Source organism: Neodiprion pinetum, chromosome 3 (assembly GCF_021155775.2).
Source record: "Neodiprion pinetum isolate iyNeoPine1 chromosome 3, iyNeoPine1.2, whole genome shotgun sequence".
Lineage (NCBI taxonomy): Eukaryota > Metazoa > Arthropoda > Insecta > Hymenoptera > Diprionidae > Neodiprion > Neodiprion pinetum.
Genome location: NC_060234.1, coordinates 42762890 through 42776683, shown reverse-complemented (window position 1 = coordinate 42776683; position 13794 = coordinate 42762890). Strand labels below are relative to the sequence as shown.

Genomic DNA, 13794 nt, shown 5'->3' with positions numbered 1-13794 from the left:
TCGAGATATGAAAGCGGGAATCATGCCGAAACCAGTAAGAGTGTGAAAATATTTTCGGACGCATCTTTCATTTGTTAAGTAGTGAGTTGTTTTTATCCATCCCCTTGGCAAAATAATAAATAATAAACAATCAGCAACAGTTTTAGCAAATATAATTTTAACTGTCTTTGAAATTTGGTAAGATGCTGAGTCAATCGTCATGGGCGAATAATCGCCAAAGGTATGGTGGGTACTCGTTGAGAGGCCAAAGAAACATTCATTATCCCCCGCCTCCCTCATACGTAAGAGGTCCCCGACGGGGACCCGTTTCCGGACCGATTAGAAACCCCATTAATTCCTACCGCAACATCCCGGTATCAATACAAGGCAACATTACCAAGAAGACTGCCGTCTTTAGCTCAAACAACTCAAAGACAGCATGCATCATACCGAATACCCCAAAGTCTTCTTGTAAGAAGAGCTTTTCTATGGTCGATCTGTCACCCACGTCCATCAATCCGGATGTTCTTGACCTAAGGTAAAGAATGACCTGGTCAAAATGTTTATAAAATAATCGTTACAAGATTTGGAAGTTCAAGTGATCAAGTTGAAAGTTTGACTCGGGCAATAATCTTGAAATCGAAATCAGCAATGCCTGTATTGAAAAAAATTATTTCTGCGCGATGTTCATCATTTTCTAAATTTGAACATTCAAACGGCGCTATAAATTTATTGTGATTTTTTACTTTGGTCAGGTCTGGGAGTGCCACTTCTTTGCAGTCACGTCTGCAACGGAAAGTAGCTGCAACTGATTTGACAAGCTCTGAGGTACCATGCGTTGATGGGGCTGAAACTGGGAGTGAAAGAGGGATGGGATCATGGCCGGGAGATTTGGATGTCAACGGACTCTCGGCTCCACCGGATACGAACAAGGCAGCGGGTCTCGTCTGTCGCGCTTTGGTTGTAAACGCCTGGCGTCGTAGACGTGAGGAGAATTTGCAACTGCATGAAACGATTCGCCAGCTTAGCCAGCAGGTCGACCATCTTCACATCCAGATCGTCGTGCTGCGACGACTTTTGGATGCCGAAAATGGTCGTGTCGGAAGATTTATGGCTGAGATGCAGCGTGTTCGAGTCCAGTTTGATGACATTGCTCGCGACAGAGATTCCCTCAAAGCGGTATGTATGGTTGTAATAATTGTTTAACGATTTAGAAACGATTACGGTTAATTATATACCGTGCGTCGGAACGACGATTATACAGGAGAAGGAAAGAGCGTTAGAAGAGGCTCAAAAGTTGCGGAATGCTGCCGAAGAAAAGTCCGTGGCCACGGAAAACCTACGGAACGAATTGTTCACGGTACAGGCACAGGTGCTAGCTCTTGATGGACAGATATCTCGAGATCGCGAAAAGCTGCTCAAGCTCCGAGAGGATAAAAAAATTTTGCTTGATAAGGTACTTTATCGTGTAACTGGAATTATTTTCCAATTGACAATCAGTAATAGAAGAATGACGTTTGGCGTCAGATGTCCTCTTCTATTAATTAGAATACATTGTAGAAATAAAAAACGGGATTAATCATCAGGTAGCAAACAGCGAAGCTCTGGCTACGGAACGCCTTGCAAGAGCTGAAACTGCCGAGGCAGCAGCGGAAGATTTACGGGGACGGTTAAATGGGCAAATGGCAATGCTTGCTTCCGCTCACGAGCAGCATCGGAAGGCTGCAAAGTAGCTGAAAAAAAAGAATTATATAGGGTTAAGTTTGTATTATAATTACGAAATCGTTTCAGAGAAGTCAAGGTGAAGACGAGCGAGATGGTAACAATGCAAAAGCAGTTGCAGGAGAGCCGAGAGGCTGGAAAAAGGCTGAGCTTGCGAGCAACTAATCTTGAGAATGAGCTCTCTAATCGCGACGACGTTTTACGGCGTCTCGAGTCCGCGTACAGTTCTCAGTTGTAAGTGTTCATCATACATTATGCCGTTGTCGCGGATATTATTCAGCCCCAGAGAATCAAACGAATATCAAGGGGGTGTCCTGAATTAAACTGTCAAAAAAATGTTGTTTTTTTTTTATTGCTTAAATCGATAGATAAACTATCTAAGAATACGTTCACAAAGTTACAGTTAGTTCTAAATATTTCCAAGAATATAAAGCCGGAAGCAGACGAGCGTCGAGCAGGTGTGCGAGCCCTCGCCACTCCGACTTTCTATTCAGAATTCTATACCTGAAAAAGGTTGATGGGTCGTTCAATACAACAGTTATAATCCATGGTTGTATCCAGCTGAGTCTTGGTATATTTACCCAGTCGTGATAAACCATTGTATACAAATTTCAGGTCAGAGTTGAGTGATTTGAGGGAGCGGCTGGCTCGCCAATCGCAGGAAAGAGGCTGGAGCAGCAGAGTTCTTCAAATTGCAGGAAGTGTTGTCCGAGCTCCGCGAGCAATTTTTCGTACTCTTTCATTCCTATCCAATACTGGCTCGTCTGTGACATCTTAAGTAATTCTGATACGAAATACAGATACCCAATTATTTCTATGACGGTATAATTTAAGGTGTCGAGAAAGAGTTTAAACGGGTCTAATTGTAAGTGAAGCTTGAATTCACTGTCAACTGCAGCAGGAAAAATTCTAGTCGATTATGCGTGATACATTAATACGCATAACTCTATAAATATTTGAATTTGTTTTTCAGATTATGTTACAGGTCTTTACGTTTTGCTTATGCGCTCTATTCCCGAAGGAGTTGCTTTTGCAATTTCCACGTAGAAATTCTCCAACTACCACCGAATCGATGATGACCGGACTACAATATGCATATACTGCAGTCGACAGCCGTGATTGAAAGAATTACCGACGGTCAATTCGTGCGTCTGCAAAGTACAAGCGTTGCGAGAACCCATCCGAGATGTCTGGTTTGAAAATAAAAAAGAAAAACATCGATAATGAGAAAAATATAATAAATATTCGATCGATCAAAAGACTGGAAACCGCATGTAACGGACGAAAGGACTTCTCAGTTCCTCTTCACAGCTGGTTATTTATTTATTTATTCAATATACTTTTAATTTTATATACTCGATATACCTGCAAGATTGCTTGAATATATCACCATTATAGGTCTAGATACATTCTACACAGCTTTAACGAAATTCCGAATATGTGCGGTATTTATCCTGAATCATATATCGAATGAAATCATTTTATACAGACAAATAAAGCAGTTTTTTTTCTTATATAACACGTGTTTGTACGTTCAGCTTTGTCAATCGCGTAATTTGTTCGCATTATTACACTCCTATGTAAACTACAGTCGGTATAGACAGTCGAATGAATATTTATAATAGACGTTTATAAATTATTATATAATTTAAACAGACAGCGACGCAATTTATTTTACGTGAATTTATCAGAAACGGACGTACACCATGTCACTGGATAGGAGGTTATCAAATTGTGATTGTTTCGTGGCCCTGGACCTGCAATCTTATCCGCTCTCATATTTCTGGCACACATATGTTAATCTTAGAACAAATGTATCTTTTATTCTACCTTCTAACGCAGGAGTGGGGTCATTAACGACCCCGCGCGTTCATGAGTCATTTCGTTATTTAATATGGAAACGAATGTTGAAGTTCAAATCTAATTTCGTTGAAATTTAGTTAGTGAAAAATTCAACAAACTACCAAAAAGTGCTAAACACCAGCAAAAACGACATTTTTTAAACAAAATCTCGTATCTTTCTATGTAATGAACCGATTTTCAAATTTCAAGCGCGATTTTGAAGAGGATACATTAGACTAGCTGGAAAACATTACTATCCCTTCTTCCCGTTGAAAGAATATATCCATTTCGGGATACGAAAATGGAAAAAATGCGGAATACGGAAATACGAAAATAGTCAATAAGAACGTGACAAAAAGAAGTGTTTGTAGTGAAACTGAATTATGGTCACGGTCCGCAGGCGATAATGTCAATGCTTAGCTAAAGAGCGCAGTTTGAAAGCAGTTCATTATTTCTAGGGTGAATTAAGTATAGCAAAATACGTGCATGATTATACTTATACGAAAATGAGGATAAGATTTACGGTTATTAATCGTTTCCAACTCAAGGAAACCATCTACGATCGAAGGTCTGCTACCGTTGTCTGATCGGTTGCAATACATATTGAATTTGAATAATCAAAAAAAATACTTTAAAACATACAAAGTTGTTTAATTTCTAAGAAAACAATTTCGTTACCCACTCTCCCGTAGAGTTTGAATTGGCGAAATACCTTCGATATGTCGCGACGAACGAGGTATCGAGTTTCGTGAATCGAAACTTACGTACAAGACAAATTCAGACCGGTTCCAACATGGTACAGAAAAAGCTGTGTTTACATCGTTTACATAAAGGCGACGTTGCGACGAGTCCCTGCCGGGGGTTCCGTTGATTATTCAACTCGAAATTGTGGAGCGGAGTCGCGCGATGTTTTGAATCTTCATCAGCCGCCAAAGGTAGACGATGACAAAAGGCACGTTGTTCGGTAAGGAAAATCATTCTAGGACATAACCCATCCGACGCATCGCGGGTGCCGATGCAATGGGTCAATCGACGCTACTGGATGCGACTTTTCCGCAACCGTAACCATGGGCCTGAATTGTAACACTCTCCACTTCGCCTCCGCGCTGATAACGCGACTCTTTTTCACTCCGTCGCTCTTTGAGCGCACGTAGCGCAGTTTCGCGTGGTCGTCCAGCCGTCTTGCCACGAGGTCACATCGCGCTTTTCGCTTGACGGTTCTCTCGTCGTGGAACTAGTTGTCTTGGCACACGCACCGGATCAGGTATGTTTCCGGTCTTCTCTGTCACCGTAATCGATACTTGCGTACATCATTCCCGGAGCGGAATCTCAACAATGTGTACATTTTCTATGTTCTCAACTCCTTTTGAATCTATCTTTCGAAACGTGTTTTGACACGTCAAATGACAAAAAGTTTGTCAAAGTACAATGTCTTCACAATTTGTCGTCAATTAACATGAATTTACTTAATCCAGTTTTCTCTTACGGTTTTTCAATTGTTTCTTTGTTATATTTCTAATCGCAGTTATTTATTGAAGAGAGTATATAGCGCTGGTTGTGTATTTAAGATCCGCTGCCTACCTCAAGTCTTCCTTTATAATAATAGTTATGTAACGTTGTACTTGAAATACCTGCAGCACTGAGTTCTTGTTATCTTTATCGTTTCATATTCATTACATTTTCCAGTCACGTATTGGTTATATCGAGCATGTTTTTTGCAGTGTCAGGCTATTCTGCATAATTGTATATCTATATTGAAGTTTCTAATAATATTTGGTATTATGGGATATTGAAAGAGGGTATTTTTGAAGTACTGTGTTGTCTGAGATAATTTGTTTAATTTCCCAATTAGGCAAATAATTAGTATTTTGAATTACATTCATTCGTAAGTCAGAAACTATGAAACATTATCTTTTTTTACAGTTTAACGTTGTTAAAAGTGACAAAATGGTCTCTCACATAAAGTTTGTTAACATCTCAACTTATAGTGCAGATAAGAAAGGGAAAAATGTGATTCAATTTTCTGTTTGTAAGACGAATATTCAATGTTCCATTGATACTTCAGTCATATCTGCTAAACTGTCAGATATAAGAAAATAATCTAAAATTCAATAAGTAAGTTTTCTTTCACTTTTGTGTGCGATAATATATTACAATATAATTTCATCCATGTACAAGACGGTATTTCAAAATGTAACCCGTAGTTTTAAGGTTTAATTTATTATATACTAGTACTAACACTTTACTAGCACAATTAGAGGGGTAAAATTAGGAAGTAAGAATCAACACGAAGAAACGGAAGATATGTCGAGGAAAGGGCAGACTATACTGGTGACGGGTGGTGCTGGGTACATTGGCGCATTCACGGTTTTGGAACTACTTAATGCCGACTTCGAGGTGGTGGTTATTGACAATCTTACTAATGCTTACCAAGGTAAGATGGGAATTAATCAATATCTGAAAGTTATTTCCAAGCATTATGGAAAGAATACTCTCAACGCATCCTCCTCAAAGTAGCCTTATCGTTTTATCATGAGTTTAATTTCTCAATTATCGCTTCACTCAGCTGACAAATTTTATCATCCAGTTCCTATCGATAACATATGATACAATCTACCCTATTTATCTTTGGCTTTGCAAGTGCCTGAACTTGTATATAGCCTTACGCAATATGTTTGAGCAGCTGAAGAGTTTGTAGATGGCTCATTTAGCACACCGCTATATTAATATATTTTTTTACTTCATTCTGCAGCTTCGGATAAAAAGAAACCAGAATGTCTTCTGAGGGTGGAGGAACTGACACAGAAGCACGTAGCATTTCATTCTGTAGACATAACAAACAGAAAGGAATTGACTAGCATATTTCAACAGGTGAGTATCGAGTTATTCGCCATATTATTTACCACGATGTTTATAACAAACTATGAAGTTATTTTATTTTCTAGTATAAATTTGACAATGTGATACACTTTGCCGCTTTAAAGGCCGTTGGCGAGTCTGTTGCCAAGCCGCTTGAGTATTATAGAGTCAATGTTAGCGGTACTATAGTATTACTCGAGGTAATGCGAGAACACGGAGTCTATCGAATGATTTATTCAAGCAGCGCCACTGTTTATGGTCTTCCTGATAAACTACCATTAACCGAAGACATGAAAACTGGGGATTGCACCAATCCGTATGGAAAGTCTAAGTTTATGGTGGAGGAAATACTGAAGGACCTATGCGTTTCGGACAAGGTATACTTTTATGCTTGGTAGAAGAAATATTCGAGAATCTTTTAGTAATCACTTCATATTCACCTGGAAAAATATTCTAGAACTAGTCATTGAACACACACTGACTTCATCTAGGTTTGGTCCATCACATCCCTCAGATATTTTAACCCTGTGGGAGCTCATCCATCTGGAAATATTGGAGAGGATCCAAACGGCATACCGAACAACTTGATGCCCTACATCGCCCAAGTCGCTGTTGGAAAAAGAGAAAAGCTCTCAGTCTATGGAAGTGATTACAATACCCCTGACGGAACTGGTAATAATGAAGTCCGAGCCAGATAATGTCGTTCGATTTTTTCTACTTTTCTTCAACGGGGAATTTCTTCTTGTTCTCTTCTGTTGTGTGAAAAATTCTATAGTCACTTGAATATTACCAGGCTTTATCTTTCTACAAGTGTGAAATCTGCAAAATTTTTCATTTACAGGGGTTCGCGATTACATTCATGTAATTGATCTGGCAGTTGGCCACTTGCAGGCGATTTCCCACCAGCATCCCTCCGGCTTCCAGGTTTATAATCTCGGTACTGGAAGAGGGTATTCTGTTCTGGAAGTAATCAGAGCGTTCAAAGATGCTTCTGGCAAAGATATACCCTATGATATTGTAGATCGTAGACCAGGCGACATTGCGACAAGTTATGCCGATGCAAGCCGTGCTAATGCAGAACTGGACTGGCACGCAACACGGAATATTGATGACATGTGTAAGTTAGACTAGACTTTTCTAAATTAAAACACTTTATTGAGTGTCTTTTGATAAAAAATATCATTGATTACAGGCAAGGACACATGGAGATGGCAGCAGAAAAACCCGGATGGATATAAGAACGTGTCGTCCCCATTTTGCCCAGACGCCTGTTCTATAAAATCTAAATGAACAAATTAAATCTATAGATTAATAATTCCACCTAGACGGTGAACCTGCCACATCAGGTGAAATCGAAAATTGGATTGGATAATTTTACATCAGTTACATATATCTATGTGCCAGTGAACTGGAATGGATTTAGAATTTATTTATAATTAATAGGGTATAGAAAAGTGTATAAGTTGGGGATATCGTACTAAAATATAGCTTAAAATTACCAAAGACAAGACAGTGAGCTTAATAGTTTATCTAATTACGATTAAATCGATACGCACATTGTAATGTGTAATTTTAGAAGATGATAAATCAAAACTCAAACCCAGCTGACTTTACCGATAAAATTTTGAGCACCTCAGTAATGATACTGTGTACTTGTAAATTGGGAGGATTGAGGAGAAAAGATTCGATATTCAGAGTAGAACGATGACGTTTTTTTTTCTCGATATTGGTAAATTGTATCCTATACCTTCAACTTGAACAGAATTAACTCTGATGTACCATAAAGCTTGAACATTGTTTCATGACCTAAGTGACTAAGTTTGCTGTACGAGATTGCCTTGTATTGTAGGTGCAATATCGAATTCTACCAATTTCTGGGTTCTAGATAGTTTTTTAAATTATTATTATTATTATTATTACTATTATTGTTCTTGTTGTTAATAGTTGTAAAATATCTGTTGAAATATATCATAAATTAGTCATTTTAAGAAGGCAACAATGAAAGATACACATGTGTTCAAGAACATTAGTTCATATCAAACAGTTCCCAGTTCTGTGTGTATTTTATTTCTAAAGACATCAATTAAATTTGTGAATTATAAGTTTATAATGTGCCATTATTGTTAAATAGTTGCAAAACCTAGCAAGATATCGTGTACACTGAGAAGTTCGAATAAATCATTTGAGAAAATTCATCTGCTTCAGTCTCCCATGTTTCAAAATTTGCGATGGCTTTAGATCATGGAAACGTATTCAGACTACGGATGCAGTGAAAGGAAGGTATAAACAGTATTTTCAAAAGTTATACAACTTACTCATGCTGCATTGTGACAATCAGCCCAGCCTCAACATCTGTGTCTCACAATATTTTTGTAACACGCGATGACGAACAAAATTTTCTACCTCTTGCTGTTCAATCCGTACGAGTGCATAATTGTGACACTCTCATTTGACCAGCGTATACTATGAATTAGTGAATATTTACACTCACAATTACTTTTCTAGTCGTGAAGAATTGCCATACGAGTTACTTAGATCAGTATATTCTTAATATCTCACTGTGACGTATGTTTTTTCCATTGTTATCGAAATAAATCTAAACTTACTGTTAGACATGAATAATAAATGAACCGTTTGTGACCCGCTTCTCGCTATTACCTCTAGTCAAAGTTTCGAACATGTAAATCGAAAGCGGAAGCATTGGGTAATCGTTGTATAGAATGAAGCATACTGGGCAGGCCTTCGATGATATGTCATGTCCGTTCGGAGGGTAAGGTGGGCAAAGTGTGAGTCGGTAAGTCTACTAATTTACGAGCACGGTTACGAGCATGCCGCCTGGGATTTGGTCGAAAGGTTCTCTATTCTTTTTCAACACATGAAATGGAAGAAGACAAGATATTTACGTGGTTATGTCAGTTAAACGTATCGGCATTGCAAAATGCAAAGTGACCAGCTGTGTACAACAATTGGATTTACCACGAATGAAGTATTGCTTGATACATTTTTGCCTCTTTGATTGTGATCACGGTCTTATAGACAGGTCTGGGCACTCCGGCTGTAAAACCGTGCTCGAAAATGACGCCGATGTTGTGAATTTTCGCCGCTAGCGCTAGTGAGGGAGAGGCCTACAGTACGCATACACTGGCCTCGGAGATTGCAGCGCTCCGGTCTTTGGTGCACAAATTGAGAAACACAGGCTTCAAGACGGTCACGCTGCGTTATATGGGAAGGGGCTTGGAGTGCCCAGACCTGTCTATAAGACCGTGATTGTGATCAAATATGCCGACATGGCCGCTACCATTAAAAATGTTACCCTTCATCCAAGTCTTTCACCAGAGGGTCTCTAATGATTTTCACTTATTGTTGCAAGAAACGAAATAATGCAACTAGTATGGATCAGTTCATTTTGAAGTAAATAAATGGGGGCGTTCAATGCTCCGTATGACCAGCTGTTGATGAATTGTTCAGCGCCGTTTGTTATTGTTGTCGCTCCGTCTGTCGTCTGCTGCATGAACGATTTCAGCGGTATGACAGATAAAGATGGACGTTGTATTTGGAATTCCTTGAGTTTTATTCTTTTAACCGTATCTCCACATCCAGTTTAAGGAACGACTGGAGTACTTGCCGTCCGGGACAAGTTTAATAGTATCCTGTGACATACCATCAAACATGCCTCCGAAGTTCAAGCGTAATGTGCCGCGTGACGACGTTGCCAAAGCCGACGACGTGGAGAAGGTGTGTTTGTTTTTTGTATGATTAATCTTAAGCCGTGAGTCATTAGCAACCGTCTAATGTTTACACGGTTCAAGACAGTCAAAAAGCTCAGAATTATTATTAGATGATGTCAGAATCTAATCCTTCTTTTGTTTATTTCCTTAGGAGACCCTCCTTGATCATGACAGCGATCCAGATGAAGAGATGCTTTTCAAGTATGCTTGAACGATCAATTATCCATACCATAGACATATGATCCACATTGTGAACTTACTTTTTTATCGCTGTTCATAATATGAGACTAAATTTCAATTCATCTGAGAAATTTTTTTGTTTATCGTTCCAGCCGCCCGAGTACTTCGACCAGTCAGCCATACAGAGATCGTAAAATGGACAGGTGGTGTTCATTTAATCATGATTTTTCTCTACCTCAGATTTTTCAAATGAACTGTTTTAAAATTACAATAATCGTGGAATAAAATGAGATAGAATTAGTTATCGAAGAGTTAGATTTGTTTCTGGCCTATTGCAAATTGTCATGCTCTCTGATAATCCAGAATAATACCGAAATCCAGATTAGAGTTACTGTTTATAATTGTATTCAATGAATTTTAATAATTTGTTTATTTTAGTGTTCGTATGCAGATAAAGGAAGTAACAGACGTGATGCGTGAAAATGTGCAAAAAGTGATGGAGCGAGGAGAAAAAATGGAAGACTTAGAAGTGGCCAGCGAACGGCTGACTATGGCTGGAAACGAGTTTCACGACTCGGCAAAGAAGGCACACCGCAGGGCTTGGATGCAGAACATGAAGATGAGAATCATTGTCGGCGCCATTATTCTGACAATAGTTATGAGTATTATTGGTGAGTAAACCTTGACTCGCTTTGACTCACCCTTGGTAACACGGCGTCACCAGCTTTTGCTGCAAGCTTCAGCAGGTGTGGCTTATTGAATTTTTTCGTGTAAGCAACTTTTCTGCCAAATGATGTCTAACTTTTCAATCTGAACAGCAAATGTTCCAATTCTAAGTTTTGAAATTTTATACATTCAATAATTTGAGAATTTTTTTAGTCACCATTACTGTCATTCTCTTACATTTTATATTTCACCACTTTTACATATTCATCTTTCCAGGAATCACTGTCACAATATTTTAATAACTGATAAGATGCATTTCATACCTTTATTGATTCTGTACATGGTATAAAAGGAAACCTAAGGCTTCTATGAAAAAGATATCGACAATTATGTTCATACTTTTAGCTGTTTGTCCGTTACTTTCTTGTACGCATTACGTACACGTTTATGAAATTTAATGAAATTTCCATGCATTACCAATATTCCTGGTGAAAAGTTAGTTTATAAAAAAAATCTCTCGGTCAGCACACATCAGTTCCTCAATCTGTTTTCTACATCTCCTTTGACCTCGCATTTGAAACTGTTCTAAAAGAAATATCTCGTTACCACTTCGTTTTAACGATACCCATCAATAATCTATATCTACATACTTTCATTCTGTTTATAACTTCCGCATTTATGTATATTGACCGATGGTTAATTAATTTATGATAATTACAATGCGATTGTAACCGATTCTCAATTGAAAAGCTTGTCACAGGTCTACTTCTGATGACAAAATCTTTCATCGAAGATTTATACGTATATAGGTGTTTGAGTTTTTTTCTTCGTTTCTTTTTTTCATTGATTTAACGAGAACTAGCCTCTAATGCCGCGCTGATGGTTCGGCCTGTATAATTTTCAGTTCTGGACATCTTGGTGCTTTACCTAGTCATCAGATAGTTAATTGGACTGGTGAAACAGCCTGTGTAGGAACCAAGGTATTGAGATCTGAGATATTGAATATTTCTATCGCTTATCGCCAGTGGTGTGAAATTACGTAATTATAATACCTGCACTACTGTATATAGATCACGCTACCAGATCCAATTTCCGCGAGTTAAAAACCTCGACTGCACTTGCAATGCCATGGAGCGTAATCACGCAACGCGGCATTGAAACCATTCGTTCCTGTTTCTGTAGATATTTTGTTGTCCAACATATCAATTATTGCTATAGACGGAAAGCCACTGATCTGATTGAGGTAGAGACTACAACATTTTATGGTCGCCAAAAAATTGTTGAGAAGGTCTAGCGGTCATAAATTATCATTTAAACACGCTGCGTTTTTAGAAGTTTTTAGAAGAATTACGCAAGTAATAATTCTAGGATGGGATTGGCCATTCTACTTGAAATACGATTCATAAGGATATAAATTTCTAACGTAACTACGATCATTTAGAAAAAATAAATTTCGATCATGTTATCAAATTTTGTGATAATGAATGCGAAGCAAATTATACCCTATATGCGCCTTTTTTCTTTACACTGGCAGACTGAATTTCTACCGGATTTATCCGTACACTTCAGTACAAAATATATTTCTAGGTGCGTTGATTGAGCTTTCATTTCATTGAATAAATTTAAAAATTTCAAATTCCAGACACCGCTCCACCGCTTTACGATGAAAAAAAGGATATCATTTTTCGTGTTCCAGGTACTTTGATCAGATGGTATTCCTGACGTCATGCGACTGCCTTCCAATACGTATCATAATTTCAGTTTAAATAATTGTAATATATTTTGTGATAACGAACTTTACTCCGTGAATTAGCATGTAGCCAAAATAAATGTTATTCTTGTAACTATGTATAAATAAACGACGTATCTCTACATACGTATAATTATGTTCGAAATTCCACGAGCTACCAACCTACCTACCTATTTGTCTGATACTTCTTCTACCCAATAGCAACTATATGGGGCTGTTTAATAATTCATTTTGTCCGTTCAAAGTTTAGCCTGTTTCAAAACTCTCTGCGAAGTTTCTTCGTTTTACCTTCAAGCAAATTTCATGGGGGCTAAAGTAAAGATATGTTTGCGAATAGAATTTAAAATTGCACCGCGAAAAATGATGCACTCTGACAGTGAAATTTGCAAAACACTTTGTCTTCAACGATTTCCTCCAAATGAGTTACTGTAATTATGAATTTTGATTGGCGATTTGCTTGTTTTATTTAAAACGAGGAATCTGTTAAAAATCGCTGAATACGATAATTCACGACACTTGACTATAAATCTGTCTTTCATATAAGTTCAAAAGTTGATTAGCAGACAAACGGGCGCATTGGAAAAATCTAACGTGAATTAAAAATTTTCTGTTTAACAAGTCCAGTTTCTTGCTTATTTGGTAGAGTATAATTTCCACTTTGCCTTGATCAGATTATCATAATCGTGCGTACATGTATAATATGTATGAGAACGTTTTTTCCAGGATTAATTTGCATCGTACGCGTACTTGGAATATAATGTTTAAAAATGATTGAAATTCCGAGTGAAAGTAGAACGAGTAGATCCAGGAATATGTCAATTAGCCGAAGGCACATGTATGCTTTGTACCGTTCATTTACATGCATTGGAAGTGTTGGTTCCATTCGTTTCGTCTTCAACTCGCTGGACATGTGACTACCACGCAAATAAGGCCACAGGCCTTTACTGTCACCTAAATTATTTACAATGTTAATAATATATCAATAGCATCAAACCACTGCTAAGCCTCGATTTCGTACCTATATGAAATTGACGGATCTACGAACGCTGGTTACGAACTTAATCACTG

At 38.0% G+C, this 13794-nt stretch overlaps 3 protein-coding genes across 13 annotated transcripts; all 3 read left to right on the top strand.

The window, feature by feature from the left end:
- The first annotated feature begins 182 nt into the window (after window positions 1–182).
- Window positions 183–3261, top strand: LOC124214452 (protein Hook homolog 3). Its single transcript, XM_046616724.2, has 7 exons — window positions 183–517; window positions 735–1158; window positions 1244–1435; window positions 1566–1708; window positions 1771–1935; window positions 2317–2479; window positions 2675–3261. The coding sequence occupies exons 1-6, from the start codon at window positions 183–185 to the stop codon at window positions 2477–2479; spliced, it is 1422 nt and encodes a 473-aa protein (XP_046472680.1). The 3' UTR covers window positions 2675–3261.
- A 1060-nt stretch (window positions 3262–4321) lies between these two features.
- On the top strand, window positions 4322–8587 carry Gale (UDP-galactose 4'-epimerase). Of its 6 annotated transcripts, none has more exons than XM_046617636.2 (7): window positions 4322–4807; window positions 5793–5977; window positions 6296–6414; window positions 6489–6779; window positions 6894–7074; window positions 7244–7519; window positions 7595–8587. In XM_046617636.2, exons 2-7 carry the CDS (start codon window positions 5848–5850, stop codon window positions 7690–7692), a joined length of 1095 nt encoding a protein of 364 aa, XP_046473592.1. In that variant the 5' UTR covers window positions 4322–4807; window positions 5793–5847; the 3' UTR covers window positions 7693–8587. The 6 variants fall into 6 exon arrangements, with proteins under 6 accessions (XP_046473592.1, XP_046473591.1, XP_068990340.1 ...); XM_046617635.2 differs by having other exon boundaries at window positions 4323–4807; window positions 5802–5977; XM_069134239.1 differs by lacking the exon at window positions 4322–4807 and adding an exon at window positions 4814–4956 and having other exon boundaries at window positions 5802–5977.
- Window positions 8588–9247: 660 nt separating this feature from the next.
- Window positions 9248–12852, top strand: LOC124214893 (vesicle-associated membrane protein 4). Of its 6 annotated transcripts, none has more exons than XM_069134242.1 (7): window positions 9248–9388; window positions 10003–10137; window positions 10282–10331; window positions 10463–10513; window positions 10749–10981; window positions 11881–11956; window positions 12673–12852. In XM_069134242.1, the coding sequence occupies exons 1-6, from the start codon at window positions 9341–9343 to the stop codon at window positions 11916–11918; spliced, it is 555 nt and encodes a 184-aa protein (XP_068990343.1). In that variant the 5' UTR covers window positions 9248–9340; the 3' UTR covers window positions 11919–11956; window positions 12673–12852. The 6 variants fall into 6 exon arrangements, with proteins under 6 accessions (XP_068990343.1, XP_068990344.1, XP_068990345.1 ...); XM_069134243.1 differs by having other exon boundaries at window positions 12619–12852; XM_069134244.1 differs by lacking the exon at window positions 11881–11956.
- Window positions 12853–13794: the final 942 nt, after the last annotated feature.

Bases quoted from the DNA above. Each gene is read 5' to 3' on its own strand.
- LOC124214452 (XM_046616724.2), top strand. From the start codon at position 183: ATGCTGAGTCAATCGTCATGGGCGAATAATCGCCAAAGGTATGGTGGG. The intron at 518-734 runs GTAAAGAATGAC...TACTTTGGTCAG, and splicing joins CCGGATGTTCTTGACCTAAG to GTCTGGGAGTGCCACTTCTT. The intron at 1,159-1,243 runs GTATGTATGGTT...ACGATTATACAG, and splicing joins ACAGAGATTCCCTCAAAGCG to GAGAAGGAAAGAGCGTTAGA.
- Gale (XM_069134237.1), top strand. From the start codon at position 4,947: ATGACAAAAAGTTTGTCAAA. The intron at 5,978-6,295 runs GTAAGATGGGAA...TTCATTCTGCAG, and splicing joins TCTTACTAATGCTTACCAAG to CTTCGGATAAAAAGAAACCA. The intron at 6,415-6,488 runs GTGAGTATCGAG...TTTATTTTCTAG, and splicing joins TGACTAGCATATTTCAACAG to TATAAATTTGACAATGTGAT.
- LOC124214893 (XM_069134241.1), top strand. From the start codon at position 9,341: ATGCAAAGTGACCAGCTGTGTACAACAATTGGATTTACCACGAATGAA. The intron at 10,332-10,462 runs GTATGCTTGAAC...TTATCGTTCCAG, and splicing joins GATGAAGAGATGCTTTTCAA to CCGCCCGAGTACTTCGACCA. The intron at 10,514-10,748 runs GTGGTGTTCATT...TGTTTATTTTAG, and splicing joins AGAGATCGTAAAATGGACAG to TGTTCGTATGCAGATAAAGG.